The sequence below is a fragment of the Erinaceus europaeus genome, chromosome 11 (assembly GCF_950295315.1).
Source record: "Erinaceus europaeus chromosome 11, mEriEur2.1, whole genome shotgun sequence".
Taxonomy (NCBI): domain Eukaryota; kingdom Metazoa; phylum Chordata; class Mammalia; order Eulipotyphla; family Erinaceidae; genus Erinaceus; species Erinaceus europaeus.
This window is the reverse complement of record NC_080172.1, coordinates 53,097,850-53,113,488: the sequence shown is the minus strand read 5'-3', so window position 1 is coordinate 53,113,488 and position 15,639 is coordinate 53,097,850. Positions and strand designations below refer to the sequence as shown.

At 43.4% G+C, this 15,639-nt stretch overlaps 1 protein-coding gene across 1 annotated transcript; it reads right to left on the bottom strand.

Moving 5' to 3' along the window:
* Positions 1 to 1,493: 1,493 nt before the first annotated feature.
* MRPL9 (mitochondrial ribosomal protein L9) lies at positions 1,494 to 12,083 on the bottom strand. Its single transcript, XM_060201683.1, has 7 exons — positions 11,925 to 12,083; positions 11,651 to 11,807; positions 10,583 to 10,707; positions 3,830 to 3,880; positions 2,762 to 2,863; positions 2,197 to 2,280; positions 1,494 to 2,109 (listed from the first exon to the last, which is right to left on the bottom strand). Exons 1-7 carry the CDS (start codon positions 12,039 to 12,041, stop codon positions 1,981 to 1,983), a joined length of 765 nt encoding a protein of 254 aa, XP_060057666.1. The 5' UTR covers positions 12,042 to 12,083; the 3' UTR covers positions 1,494 to 1,980.
* Positions 12,084 to 15,639: the final 3,556 nt, after the last annotated feature.

Below are 15,639 nucleotides of genomic sequence, written 5' to 3'. Positions count from 1 at the left end.
CACCTGGCCACCTCAGCTTTCTATCTTATTTATTTTTTACCAGCGCACTGCTCAGCTCTGGCTTACGGTGGTGCAGGAGATTGAACCTGCTTTGGAGTTGCAGGCACAAAAGTCTGCATAACCATTAATGCCATCTACCCTCAGATGCTTTATATCTTAATGCTTTTTAGCCACCAATTTGCAGATAATACCATGACACCAACCTGACTTCACTGGGTAGATGACCTGATCAATATGTCCTCGAACCCTGCCTTCCCAGAGCCTATCCCATTAGGGAAAGATAGGAACAGTCTGGGGGCATGAATTGATTTGTCAATCCCTATGTCCAGCTGAAAATCAATGACAGAAGTCAGATTCTCCACCTTCTGCACCTCATAAAGATCTTTGGTTTATACTCCGAAAGGGATAAAGAATAGAGAATCTGGGGGTCGGGTGGTAGTTCAGTGGGTTAAGCGCACATGACACAAAGTGCAAGAACCAGCATAAGGATCCCGGTTTGAGCCCCCAGCTCCCCACCTGCAGGGGGAGTCCCTTCATGGGTGATGAAGCAGGTCTGCAGGTGTCTGTCTATCTTTCTCTCCCCGTCTTCCCCTCCTCTCTCGATTTCTCTCTGTCCTATCCAGCAATGACAACAAGAACAACAAGGGCAACAAAATTGGAAAAATGGCCTCCAGGAGCAGTGGATTCATAGTGTAGGTACTGAGCCCCAAGCAATAACCTGGAGGCAATAAAAAAAAGAAAAAGGGAATCTGCAAAGGAGATGGAATACAGAACTCTGGTGGGAATTATATGGAATTGTACCCCTCTTATCCTACAGTTTTATTAATCATTATTTAATCAATTAACAATAATGAAGAATGATCAGGCTCTTTGAGCAGAAAATTAGGATAAAAGATAAAGACAAATTTAGTGAAGACTGTTTTAGTCAATGGCCACATCCCTGAATGATAGGACAATCCACTTTCCATTAGATGGTCTTTTCTCCACTCAGGACTTAGAAATACTATTGTCTTGGGGCCGAGTGGTGGCGCACCTAGTTGAACACACATATTACAGTGTGCAAGGACCCAAGTTCAAGCCCTCAGTCCTTACCTGCAGAGGGAAAGCTTCACAAGCGAAGCAGAGCTGCAGGTCTTTCTTTTCACTCCTCTCAATTTCTGGCTGTCTCTATCAAATAAAGACAATAAAAATAAAAATAAAAAAAGAAAGAAAAATACTACTTTCTTCAAGTCCACTGCTAACTACTTTTGGTATAGAAATCAAAAGTATCTTCTTTCTCCAAAATTTCAGGAGGCTTAAGAACTAGTGATTTTATCAATATATTGTGGTAATAAGTTTTAAGATCAAAGACATAGTTTAAGTAATCTTCCCAGAGCAAACATGAAATATAACCTGCAAATATATTCTTTTCTTCTTTAGCAGCAAACCTAATGGCTCAAAAGGACACCTGACTTGGATGCCCTGTGCCTTCTACTCAAACCCAATAAACAACATTTAAAAAGGACACAGCCTCTTTATTTCTTTTTGTGACACAAATGCTGTTTGGGTGATGAGAATGAGTCAAGTAAAAGAGATGGCAGCTGGTTTTTCCTTTTGTTCTAGTGGATTCCAATGGAGGACGAGGTTCATTACGATCTAGGCTGCTTCTGTGTATTAATCATCAGGTTAGCCAACCACCAGCCCAGGGCTGAAAGAGAGTTCAGCTGGGGGGGGCAGGTGCTTTGTCATGCAAGGGCTGAGTTTGAATTCTAACACCACAGGGGAGCGCTGTGAGACTGAGAGAAACTCCAGTGCTGTGATGTCTCTCTGATCACACAGACAGACTGACCCTATTTGAAATCAAAGGAATGAAAAAAAAAATCAATGTCCCCATATGTGCTTTAACATTCCATGTTTTGGTCAGAGCTGGGAGTGAGATCAGAGTGCTGGCCCCTCTGTATCCCTCTGGCTCTGCTTCCCTGCATTCAAGCAACAGTAGTTTCAGAGTGTCTTGGAGCTGGTCGGGGCATTGACAGCTTGTTGGGCCAGCCAATGCTTGTATCTTTTCGTCTTGGGCTTCTCAAAGTTCACGACAGACATAGGCACCCTCACAGTGTCAAGCCCATTCACCTGTACACAGAGCAAGAAGAACTCTTAGAGATCAGTTTGCAATGCCCCACCCAGTCAGGAGAAGGCATCAGCAGGTGAAATGCTCACCGTCACTTCACACCAGTACTCGCCCCAACGTGTGATAGGCTCTTCTGGTAATTTTAATGCATGTGGGGCGACCACAACACCAAGCTGTAAAAAGAGAGCCAGGAGCTCAGTTCACATAGCTGCCACTCCAGACAACTTCATAAGAGGGTTTCAGAATTTCTTGTATTGGGTGGAATAAACCGTGGATTTACTCTGGAAGAACAGTTTTGCACAGAGTGGCGGAAGAGAAACAGCCCTAACTTTTCAGAAAGGGGGAGGGGAGGGGTTTCACAAAGTGGAAGGGCTTTGAGACCAAAATCATCCAAAAAAGAAAACATTCTTCAGCATGTCACATTTATCCAGGTTTGTTCTAGCTAGAGAGGAAAGAAATAAAACACCATCTTTGTCCATCAATTTTCCAAGGATTAAGTACCCTTAATCTTCAGTCATTTCCCTTCTAGCACCTCTGCAAATCCATCACACACACCTTCCCCAACTCTAGCTGGATGAGTGCAACTCTTTTAATAGAATAATCAATCCTAGGTCTCCTTCCCAGGCATAGTCTCCATGCCTTGGGAACACTTACATTTCTAAGGAAGTGGCGAGCAACTATTTCAGGGTTTAGTTCCCACTTGACATTGTTCTTCATCCCCACTTCCAGATGACAGCTTCTTAGAAATTTCACTGTCTGGAAGGAATAATAAATAGGGAATGGGTTAGAAATGGAATCAAAGGAAACATGTTAGCAAGAGACACATGGTCTGAGAGTTTAGGGAAAGGACACACTTTCTGCCTCACTACTAAGGTAGGAGAGAAGATGGTAAGAGAGAGAAGATTCCTACTGTCTCAAGGCTGAGACTGTGGAAGGATGTTTTAATGGTATTTTGGAGGGACATATCTATACTTGTCAGAAGCAGGCCATGCCACAGTTAGGTTCATCAGTGGGGAACCACTGGTATATCCCAGGATGTAATGACTGTCATAGATCATTCTGGCTCTTTAATTTCACCCATAGCCCATTAACGATTCTTTCCTTACTTATAATTCTTTCCTTTAAAAAAGACCATTTGTGAATTAATGAGACAGACAAAGAGACAAGAGGGTGAGGGCGGGGGAGAGAAAGTATGAATCATAGCATCACTCTACCACATTTGATGCAGGAGATGGAAGATAGGACTTTATGCTTTCCAGTCCAATGCTTTATCCACTGAGCCACCTCTTGGGTCACTCACTAGTGTGTCTCCCTCCCCCTGCCCAGCCTCCCTTAAAAGACTCTACACCACCATAAGATAGAGGTGAGCAGTGTTCTGGGAAAAAACAAGTAAAACAAAACAAAACAAAACAAAACAAAAAACCTACCCTCCTAGCCTTATAAAAAGCATATGGATCCCATAAGGCCTAGCTCAGTAACATGATAAGAAGTCTTTCTCAGTCACCATAGTCTATTTTGCTCAGGCTTACTATAAATAGTAACTAAGTAAATAGTAACTAGTTAGGCCACTTCACCCAACAGGCCAGGATCTTCCAGGAGATCTTCAACCACTTACACTAACCACAATGCTTCCCTTCTGCTCACCTTTGTGTGTGCTGTCAGGAAGAGGTTGGTGACTTCCATAATTTATCAACAAGTAAGAATTCCTGTGTTCCTACTCACCGCTTCACCTGCCTTGGTTTGGATCTTCTCTAATTTTCCTTCTTGTCTTAACTAAAAAAGGAAGTTAGAAATGAAAAAAAGAAAAAAGTTAGCCCCTTGGTGAGTAACAAATTCTTACTGTACTAGGTATAGTAAGCAATATACTAGGCTTCTGAATTCCTGTTCCAATCTCTATTTCACTTTCAAATTATATTAAAGGATAGAGGGGGCCAAGCGGTGGTGCATTGGGTTAAGTGCACATAGTACCAAGTACAAGGGTCCTAGTTCAAGCTCCTGGCTTCCCACCTGCGAGGGTGGGGTCACTTCACAAGAGGTGAAGCAGGTCTGCAGATATCTATCTTTCTCTCCTCCTGTCTTTCTCTCCTCTCAATTTCTATCTGTCCTATCCAATGGGGTAAAAATGGCCACCAGGAGCAGTAGATTCATTGTGCAGGCACCCAGGCCCAGTGATAATCCTGGAGGCAATAAAAAAAAAAAAAGATAGAAACTGGGTCACGTGATGGTATACCTGGTTGAGCATACATGTTAACAAAGCTCAAAGACCTGGGTTCAAGTCCCTGGCCCTCCATCTACAGGGAGAAAGCTATGTGAGCAGTAAAGCAGTGCTACAGGTGGCTTACTACTCCCCCGTGGGTTTTTCTCTGTCTCTATCCAGTAAATAAATAAAGGTGGAAGTTGCTAGCAGAAATTTTAAGGTTTTATTTCGGCTTCCTGTTCCGGAGGCGGAGCTACGAGCAGCAGATCGTTTTCTCTCCTCTCCTCTCCTCCCTCTCCTCTCCTCTCCTCTCCTCTCCTCTCCTCTCCTCTCCTCTCCTCTCCTCTCCTCTCCTCTCCTCTCCTCTCCTCTCCTCTCCTCTCCTCTCCTCTCCTCTCCTCTCCTCTCCTCTCCTCTCCTCTCCTCTCCTCTCCCGGATCAACTAGGAATACCAAAGGAGACCACCCGGACCGAAACAAGACAGGACTAGAATGACCACAGGAACCCAGTAAATCACCCGTGAGTACAAACACGCGTGGCTGGTGACAGAGAGGAGAGAGGGGCCTAAGGAGAGATTGAGTGACTGCTAACAGTTCAGCAGTTTATCAGTGGAGACACCACCTCCAGTCTGCTCCACAACAAGGGGACAGCTGAAGGGAGGAAAGGACTCCCCAGAGACTCACCAGGTGCAACTCTGAGTCTCCATTGCTACTACCCTCAGAATCTGGAGCAGCGACAGGGAGGGACACCAGGGGACAGAGATCTAACCGGGAAACTCAGGAGAAGACCTATACCTCGGTAGCATAGCTGAGGGGCTGTGAAAGTCTCTTTGCATAACCACTGGATTATTTCTGCCACACCCTGCTTTATCTCTTGGTCAGGAGTCAGTGATTAAGCTAAGAAGCCTATTGACAGTTTAAAAGCCCTCAGGCTCCCATAGCCTACAGGGAAGGAAAAAAAAAAGAGGCTTTTACACCACTGAGCTCCAACTCAGGGATTGAAAAAACTGTTAACTTCCACCACGGTAAACCCTTTAATTAAATTACTTGGACACAAGTCAATCCAGGCAATAGTGATCAATAATTTGAAAAGTACTGATAAAGGGAACTCATAACATAATATATAAAATGGTTAAAACAACAAGAAAAAATATTGGAGACTCGAACCAGGACAAGAGTCCAGCTAAAGTCCTCCAGAGGGTGAAGCACAAAACAACGAGTTCAACATCCAAACATTAGCTAAGGAAATAATAACAGGAGTGAGTAAAGAATTTGAAAAAATTGTAATCAGAAATGCAGGAACAACAAATGAGAATATGGAAGAAAATTCTAATTATCTCATGGTTATCAGAGAGCTGAAAGCTGAAATTGCTGAGCTAAGAAGGCAACTAGCTGAACAAGCTAAAACAGTATCAGAGCAGGGCAACAAAATAGATGAACTCCAGAAAGCAGTAGAGGGCAGAGAGAATAGAATCTATGAGGCTGAAAACAGAATTAGCAAGATTGAGGATGAATTAGAGACAACTAAAAAAGAAGTAAGAGATCTCAAAAAGAGATTAAGAGATGCTGAAAACAACAACAGAGTCCTATGGGATGACTTCAAAAGAAACAATATACGCATTATTGGCTTACCAGAGGAAGAAAGAGAAGGAGAGGAAGAAAGCATTCTCCAGGCCATAATAGCTGAAAATTTCTCTAGTCTAGACAACACCAAAGACATAAAGATTCAAGAAGCCCAGAGGGTGCCAAACAGAATTAACCCAGACCTAAAGACACCAAGACATGTCATACTTAGATTGGAAAGGAATAAGGATAAAGACAGGATCCTCAAGGCTGCAAGAGAAAAACAAAGAGTCACCTACAAAGGAAAACCCATAAGATTAGCAGCAGACTTCTCCATACAAACACTACAGGCCAGAAGAGAATGGCAAGATATCTATCGAGTGCTCAATGAGAAAGGCTTTCAGCCAAGAATACTATATCCTGCTAGACTGTCATTCAGACTAGATGGAAGCATCAAAACCTTCTTAGACAAGCAATAGCTGAAGGAAGCAACCATCACCAAGCCTGCCCTGAAAGAAGTTCTGAAAGGTCTCCTATAAACAACCAGACCACCACAAATAGGACATATATCAAAACACTCTAAAACTCTTCAAGAATGGCGTTAAAATATCTTCAATCTTTGATATCAATAAATGTCAATGGCCTGAATTCACCTATTAAAAGACACAGAGTAGGAAGATGGATCAGAAAACACAACCTAACAATATGTTGTCTACAGGAAACTCACCTAACTCAACAAGACAAACACAGACTTAAAGTGAAAGGATGGAAAACTATCAGACAAGCCAATGGCCCACAAAAAAGGGCAGGAACAGCTATTCTCATATCTGACATGATAGACTTTAAAATAGATAAGATTTAAAAAGATAGGAATGGACACTACTTAATGCTCAGAGGGTCAGTCAATCAAGAGGACTTAACAATTATTAACATCTATGCACCCAATGAGAAGCCATCTAAATACATCAAACTTCTACTGAAAGAGCTACAGCAATATATTAACAGTAACACAATCATAGTAGGGGACTTCAACACCCCACTATCTCAACTTGACAGATCATCCAGGAAGAAAATCAGTAAAGACATAAGGGAGCTAAATGAAGAGATAGATAAACTAGAACTATTGGACATTTTCAGAGTCATTCATCCCAAGAAACTGGAATACACATTTTATTCAAATCCACATGGATCATTCTCAAGGATAGACCATATGTTAGGCCACAAAGACAGCATCAGCCAATTCAAGAGCACTGAAATCATCCCAAGCATCTTCTCAGACTACAGTGGAATTAAACTAACACTTAACAATCAACAAAAGATTAGTAACAGTCCCAAAATGTGGAAGCTCAACAGTACACTTCTTAACAACTTCTGGGTCAAAGAGGAAATCAAGGAAGAAATCAAAATGTTTCGAGAGTTCAATGAAAATGAAGACACAAGTTATCAAAATATTTGGGACACAGCTAAAGCAGTCCTAAGAGGGAAGTTCATAGCTATACAAGCACACATTAGGAAACAAGAAAAGGCACAAATAAACAGCCTGATTGCACATCTTAAAGACCTAGAAGAAGAACAACAAAGGAATCCTAAAGCAACCAGAAGGACAGAAATCACTAAAGTTAGGGCAGAAATAAATAACATTGAGAATAGGAAAACCATACAAAAGATCAATGAAAGTAAATGTTGGTTCTTCGAAAGAGTGAACAAAATCAACAAACCTTTAGTCAGACTCACAAAACAAAAAGGGAGAAGACCCAAATAAATCGGATAGTAAATGAAAGAGGAGATATCACAACAGACACTGCAGAAATTCAACATATCATGCGAGGCTTCTATGAACAACTATATGCCACCAAGCTAGAGAACCTGGAAGAAATGAATGATTTCCTAGATACCTACCAACTTCCAAAACTAAGTCAAGAGGAAGTGGATAACATGAACAGGCCCATCACAGCTAATGAAATTGAAACAGTTATCAAAAATCTTCCCAAAAATAAAAGTCCTGGACCAATGGTTTTACAAATGAATTCTACAAAACTTTCAAAGAAGAACTAATAACCTCTACTTTTAAAAGTCTTCCAGAAGATTGAAGACACTGGAATACTCCCTGCCAGCTTCTATGAAGCCAACATCACCCTGATACCAAAAGCAGACAGGGACACAACCAAAAAAGAAAACTACAGACCAATATCTCTGATGAACATAGATGCGAAAATATTGAACAAAATTCTAGCCAACCGGATACAGCAGTATATCAAAAAGATTGTTCATCATGACCAAGTGGGGTTTATCCCAGGCATGCAAGGTTGGTTTAATATACGTAAGTCAATCAATGTGATCCACCACATCAACAAAAGCAAGACCAAAAACCACATGGTCATATCAATAGATGCAGAGAAAGCCTTTGACAAAATACAACATCCCTTTATGATCAAAACACTACAAAAATTGGGAAGAGATGGAAAATTGCTGAAGATAGTGGAGTCTATATATAGCAAACCTACAGCCAACATCATACTCAATGGTGAAAAACTGGAAGCATTTCCCCTCAGATCAGGTACTAGACAGGGCTGCCCACTATCACCATTACTATTCAACATAGTGTTGGAAGTTCTTGCCATAGCAATCAGGCAGGAGCAAGGAATTAAAGGCATACAGATTGGAAGAGAAGAAGTCAAACTCTCCTTATTTGCAGATGACATGATAGTATACATGGAAAAACCTAAGGAATCCAGCAAGAAGCTTTTGGAAATCATCAGGCAATACAGTAATGAGTTAGGCTATAAAATTAACATTCAAAAGTTAGTGGCATTCCTCTATGCAAACACTAAGTTAGAAGAAATTGAAATCCAGAAATCAGTTCCTTTTTCTATAGCAACAAAAACTATAAAATATCTAGGAGTAAACCTAACCAAAGAAGTGAAAGACTTGTATACTGAAAATTATGAGTCACTACTCAAAGAAATTGAAAAAGACACAAAGAAGTGGAAAGATATTCATATTCATGGGTTGGAAGAATTAACATCATCAAAATGAATATATTACCCAGAGCCATCTACAAATTTAATGCTATCCCTATCAAGATCCCAAGCACATTTTTTAGAAGAATAGAACAAATGCTACAAATGTTTATCTGGAACCAGAAAAGACCTAGAATTGCCAAAACAATCTTGAGAAAAAAGAACAGAACCGGAGGCATCACACTCCCAGATCTCAAACTGTATTATAGGGCCATTGTAATCAAAACTGCTTGGTACTGGAACATGAACAGACACACTGACCAGTGGAATAGAATGAGAGCCCAGAAATGAGGCCCCACACGTATGGACATCTAATTTTTGACAAAGGGGCCCAGACTATTACATGGGGAAAGCAGAGTCTCTTCAACAAATGGTGTTGGAAACAATGGGTTGAAACATGCAGAAGAATGAAACTGAATCACTGTATTTCACCAAATACAAAAGTAAATTCCAAGTGGATCAAGGACTTGGATGTTATACCAGAAACTATCAGATACTTAGAGGAAAATATTGGCAGAACTTTTTTCCGCATAAATTTTAAAGACATTTTCAATGAAACAAATCCAATTATAAGGAAGACTAAGGCAAGTATAAACCTATGGGACTACATCAAATTAAAAAGCTTCTTCACAGCAAAAGAAACCACTACCCAAACCAAGAGACCCCTCACAGAATGGGAGAAGCTCTTTACATGCCATACATCAGATAAGAGTTTAATAACCAACATATATAAAGAGCTTGCCAGACTCAACAAGACAACAAATAACCCCATCCAAAAATGGGGGGAGGACTTGGACAGAATATTCACCACAGAAGAGATCCAGAAGGCCGAGAAACACATGAAAAAATGCTCCAAGTCTCTGATTGTCAGAGAAATGCAAATCAAGACAACAATGAGATATCACTTCACTCCTGTGAGAATGTCATACATCAGAAAAGGGAACAGCAGCAAATGCTGGAGAGGGTGTGGGGTCAAAGGAACCCTCCTGCACTGCTGGTGGGAATGTCAATTGGTCCATCCTCTCTGGAGAACAGTCTGGAGACCTCTCAGAAGGCTAGAAATGGATCTACCCTATGACCCTGCAATTCCCCTCCTGGGGATATATCCTAAGGAACCCAACACATCCATCCAAAAAGATCTGTGTACACATATGTTCTTGGCAGCACAATTTGTAATAGCCAAAACCTGGAAGCAACCCAGGTGTCCAACAACAGATGAGTGGCTGAGCAAGTTGTGGTATATATACACAATGGAATACTACTCAGCTGTAAAAAATGGTGACTTCACAGTTTTCAGCCGATCTTGGATGGACCTTGAAAAAATCATGTTGAGTGAAATAATTCAGAAACGGAAGGATGAATATGGGATGATCTCATTCTCAGCCCGAAGTTGAAAAACAAGATTAGAAAAGAAAACACAAGTCGAACCTGAAATGGAATTGGAGTATTACACCAAAGTAAAAGACTCGGGTGGGTGGGTGGGTGGGGGAGAATACAGGTCCATGAAAGATGATGAATGACATAGTGGGGGTTGTATTGTTAAATGGGAATCTGGGGAATGTTATGCATGTACAAACTATTGTATTTACTGTTGAATGTAAAACATTAATTCCCCAATAAAGAAATAAATTATTTAAAAAAAAAGAAATCTTAAGGTTTTATTACTCCAGGTCCCTCTGTCCAGCTTTGAGCTTACCCGTTTCTCTTCTTCATACACCTTCCTGTTTTCTGGGGAGGCGTATACAGCCAGACCTTGAGGAAGAAGCCGATTCCGGCCCAACGATTTCTTCACTGACACCAGGTCACCACGAACTCCAATTTCTGTCAATAAGAACAGAGACAATAGAGGGAGTCGGGTGGTAGCGCAGCGGGTTAAGCACACGTGGTGCAAAGCACAAGGACCAGCATAAGGATCCTGGTTCCAGCCTCCGGCTCCCCACCTGCAGCAGGGTCGCTTCACAAGTGGTGAAGCAGGCCTGCAGGTGTCTGTCTTTCTCTTCCCCTCTCTGTCTTCCCCTCTTCTCTCCATTTCTCTCTGTCCTATCCAACAACGACATCAATAACAACAACAATAATAACTACAACAATAAAAAACACGGGCAACAAAAAGGGAAAATAAAAAAAATACTTAAAAAAAAAAGAACAGAGACCATAGATCAGACTCACCCAGGAGTTCCAAGAGCAGACTAAAAATAGAAAAAAATGCTTCTTCTTCTCCCATAGTACTTATTCTTCTGAGAACTGTTAATAGATATTCACTACCATTAACACTGGAGAGACTTCCACGTAGTCTCTGACTTGGAAATTTAATACTCTCTGCACAAAAAGTGGCTTTGTCCCATCACAAGATTTTGCTATCTGTGGCACAAACTGCCAGGCCTAGCTTCATAAACACTTTCTTAGGGGGAGAGGGAGCGGGAACACTAACCTGTGGCTTTCATCGCTCCTGGCTCACTTTTCTTAACAGGAACAGAGACAGACACTACAGAACTGAGGCTTTTCCGGTGTTGCGACTAGGCCCGGCGGAAGGTAAGGCAGGTGCCCCACCAGGTGAGCTGTATGGGAGCCAGCCCCACACTGCTAGTGATGCCTGCATTCACCGTGTAGCTTTCAGTGCAGGAAGCCAGTGGCATAAACACAGTCACAACTTCCTTTGCTCAAACCCGTAACTTACCGAGTCCACAAAATCGAGAAGGGATGGCACACAGGTGAGGGAGAAGGGCAAGAAAAAGTTGACGCCTTAAGCAGCACTTTCAGGCCTTACCCTCCACCGACTGCGTGAGGATGAGCTCCAGGTTGTCTTTGGGCCGGTGCTTCGTGTCCTCCACCAGCTTGTAGACGCGGTGTCGCCGGTGTAGGCGCGGCTTCCGGCCCTCCCCGGCCAGCGGCACCTTCCACCAGCGCTCCACGATCACGGTGCCCTGAGAGCCGGGAGGCAGGGTAAGCGCACCCCCCACCCACAGCTCCACCGCTTCCCTGAACCCGCCAGGCCCGGGGCCCCACCAGCTTTCAACAGCCCCCACGCCGCCGGCCCTCACCCGACAGTCAGAGAGGCTGAAGTCGCGCTCGAGCCCGGGGGGGTCTCCGGCAAGTCGCGGCCGCAGAAGCCCTCTGACTCCCCCGCGCAGGAGGACTCGGCTGTAGGCAGCCGCCATGTTCGCGGGCGACGACTGCGAGAAAGGACCCCGAGGCTGCCCGCGGCTCTGGCGGCGAAAAAGGCTCCTGAGGCTGCCCGCGGCGCGCCTGAGTCGGGAAACCGGCGATAGAGCGGGGATGCCGGCCGCGGGCCTCGGTCTCGTTGGCCTGCTTCCCGACTGCGGAGGGGCTCCGGAACTGCTGAGATAGTGGAATGAATGCTTGGTGTACTGACAGCCTGAAAGACAGCGTCTCCCCTCTTGGCTTCTTGTCATCTTTTAAATGGGGGTTTTGGAGGCGCTAGCTGCTGTCTGAGCTTGTGGTAGCAGGGTACTGAGAAAAAAAAAGGCCGCTGCTATGAGTTCAGGCCAACTTAAAAGTGGTGGAAGGCAGGGATGTTCTCGAGAACACCCCCCTAATCGTTACACGGCAGGGAAAGGCAAAACTGGGGTGGGGGTGCGGGGGCAGGGGCGGAGGCTGGGAGGGTGCTGGGGATCGGTGTGTAGACACCTGCCACCGAAGGATGAGAAATTGTAGTCATGTGACAGCTGTCTTGCAAAGCATTACTTTCCAATAAAATAAAAAGCAGTAACATAAAAATAATTAGAAAAATATATTTTAATTCTTTCTCCCCCTTTTGTTGCCCCCCCTTTTTATTTATAAAAGGAAACTCTGGCAAAACCATAGGATAAGAGGGGTACAACTGCACACAATTCCCACCACCAGACTCTGTATCCCATCCCCTCCCTTGATAGCTTTCCTAGTCTTTTTTTTTTTTTAATTTTAAAATCTTTATTAGAGACAGCCAGAAATGGAGAGGGAAGGGGGTGACAGAGGAGGAGAGAGACAGAGAGACACCTGTAGCCCTGCTTCACCACTTGTGAAGCTTTCCCTCCACAGGTGGGGACTGGGGGCTTGAACTGGGGTCCTTGCGCACTGTAACATGTGCGCTTAACCAGGTGCACCACCACCTAACCCCTAGCTTTCCTATTCTTTATCCCTCTGGGAGTATGGACCCAAGGTCATTGTGGGGTGCAGAAGGTTGAAGGTTTGGCTTCTGTAATTGGTTCCCCACTGAACATGGGCATTGACAGGTCGATCCATACTCCCAGCCTGACTCTCTCTTTCCCTGGTGGGGAAGGGCTCTGGGGAAACAGAGCTCCAGGGCACATTGGTGGTGTTGTCTGTCCAGGGAAGTCTGGTTGGCATCATGCTAGCATCTGGAACCTGGTGGCTGAAAAGAGTTAACATGCAAAGCCAAGCAAGTTGTTGACTAATCATGAACTTAAAGGCTGGAGTAGTGCAGATGAAGAGTTGGTGGGGGGCGGGGCTTGTTGTTGTATTGTTATAGTTATTATTGTTGTTGTTGATGATGTTGTCATTGTTGGATAGGACAGAGAGAAATGGAGAGAGGAGGGAAGACAGAGGGGGGAGAGAAAAATAGACACCACAGACCTGCTTCACTGTCTTTTAAGCGAACCCCCTGCAGGTGGGGAGCCAGGGAGTCAAACCGGGATCCTTACAACGTTCCTTGCGCTTCGCACCACATACACTTATCCCGCTGTGCTACTGCCTGACCCCCAGAAAAATATTTTTTAAAAAGTTCACAGGGGGACTAGGCGGTGGCACACCTGGTCTAGCGCACACATTACAGTGCACAAGGACACAGGTTCAAGCTCTTGGTCCCCACCTGCAGGGGGGAATGCTTCACAAGTGGTGAAGCAGGGCTGTAAGTGTCTCTCTTCCCTTCTATCTTCCCCCTCTCCCAACATCTGTCTCTATCCAATAGTAAACAAATAAAAAAAAAAAAGTTCACAGGGATGGGGAGACATGATTACAATTACACAAGAAGATTTTCATGCCTGAGGCTCTGAGGTCCCAGGTTCAATCCCCAGCACCATCATAAGCCAGAGCCGAGCAGTGCTCTAGTAAAAGAAATGAGTAAGTAATGGTGACTTCACCGTTTTCAGCGCATTATGGATGGAGTTTGAAGAAATCATGTTAAGTGAAATAAGTCAGAAACAGAAGGATGAATATGGGATAATCTCACTCTAAGTCAGAAGTTGAAAAACAAGATCAGAAGAGAAAACACAAGTAGAACCTGAACTGGAGTTGGTGTATTGCATCAGAGTAAAAGACTCTGTGGTGGGGGGGGGGGGGGGGGGAGAGTACCGGTCTAAAAGGGATGACAGAGGACCTAGTGGGGGTTGTATTGTTATGTGGAAAACTGAGAAGTGTTATGCATGTATAAACTATTGGATTTACTGTCGAATGTAAAACATTAATCCCTCAATAAAGAAATTTAAAAAATGAGTAAATATTTTAAAATTTATTTACAAAGCATCATTCAAGCTAATATTTAAAGGAAGGTTCTAAATTACAGGGGAGAGAAACCATAGAAGAAAGTAACTATGGCAGGGCCCAGATGGATCTCCTCAGTCTCCGCTCTGGTCTCAATGCTTACGTCCACACGGAAGGACTGTTTGCAGAGTGTGTGTGTGTGTGTGTGTGTGTGTGTGTGTGTGATGTGACCCACAAACCACAAACAGCCTTTGACCATTCCTCTCTCCTAATTCACTTTCTTTACCAAGATACAGGAAACCAGGGTCTCACACCTGTGTTGATTTCTCACTCCTGGGCTGCCTTTTTTTCAGATAGATCTTCACACTGACCCTGGAGCTTCCCCCTGGTGCCCCGCCACCCTGGACCTGGGCAGGAAACAAGGCAAGGAGTGAGTTTTACCGGGTGAGCTATCTCCTTGGCTCCTTCCCTATTTCTTAAAACTGCTCACAGGGGAGAGAGCATAATGGTTTGGCAAAAGATTTTTCACGCTTGAGGCTCTGAGGTCCCAGGTTTGATCCCCAGCACCACCATAAACCCAGTATTCTGGCAAAACCAAACCAAACCAAACCAAACCAAACCAAACCAAAAAACCCTGCTTCCAGAACTTGTCTTTGATCTCTTTTCAGTATACTTTCTTGATTTTATGCTGTCTCCTGACTTAAAATAATACTTATATGTTAGTGGTCTCAAAATTTCTGTCTCCTATCCTAAATTTATCTTAAACCCCAAACTTGAATAGCCCAACTGCTTTATCCTCTTCTCCTTACATGTCTAATAGATAATTCAAAGTAAGCATAGTGTAGTCTCAAACGAAACTGAATTCTTCTTCCTTCTCCCAAACTGCACTGCCTGTAGACTTTCCCATCTCAGCTGATGAAAATTCCGCTCTTTCAGTTCTTGGACTCAACTTCTTTCTCTCACATTCCAGTTAATTATGTGCGTTGGATATTTAAACTGCGAAATACAGCCATTTCCCACCTCCAGTAGTGTCCAGTCTGCAATAAGACCCAATTTCCTCTTATTACTGCAAGTGTCCTCTAATGGCTTTCTTCCCTATAGTTTACAATAGAGTCTTTGAAAAAAAAAAAAAAAAGCCAGTGTCTGCCCTTCCTTTCTTCCTTCCAATTTTTTGGTAAGATTTTTATGCTTTCTCTTATTTTATTTTGGAGACAAAGAAAAAATGATAAGGAAGGGGGAGATAGGTAGATATATCTGCTGTGAAGCCTCTTCCCTGTAGGTGAGGACTGGGAACTTGAACAGATGCTCTAACTGCTG

Excerpts from the sequence above, each read along its gene's own strand:
- MRPL9 (XM_060201683.1), bottom strand. The coding sequence starts at position 12,041 with ATGGCGGCTGCCTACAGCCGAGTCCTCCTGCGCGGGGGAGTCAGAGGG. Across the intron at positions 11,808-11,924 it reads TCAGCCTCTCTGACTGTCGG|GGCACCGTGATCGTGGAGCG; the intron begins GTGAGGGCCGGC and ends CCCGGCTCTCAG. Across the intron at positions 2,281-2,761 it reads CTCGCCACTTCCTTAGAAAT|CTTGGTGTTGTGGTCGCCCC; the intron begins GTAAGTGTTCCC and ends CTCTTTTTACAG.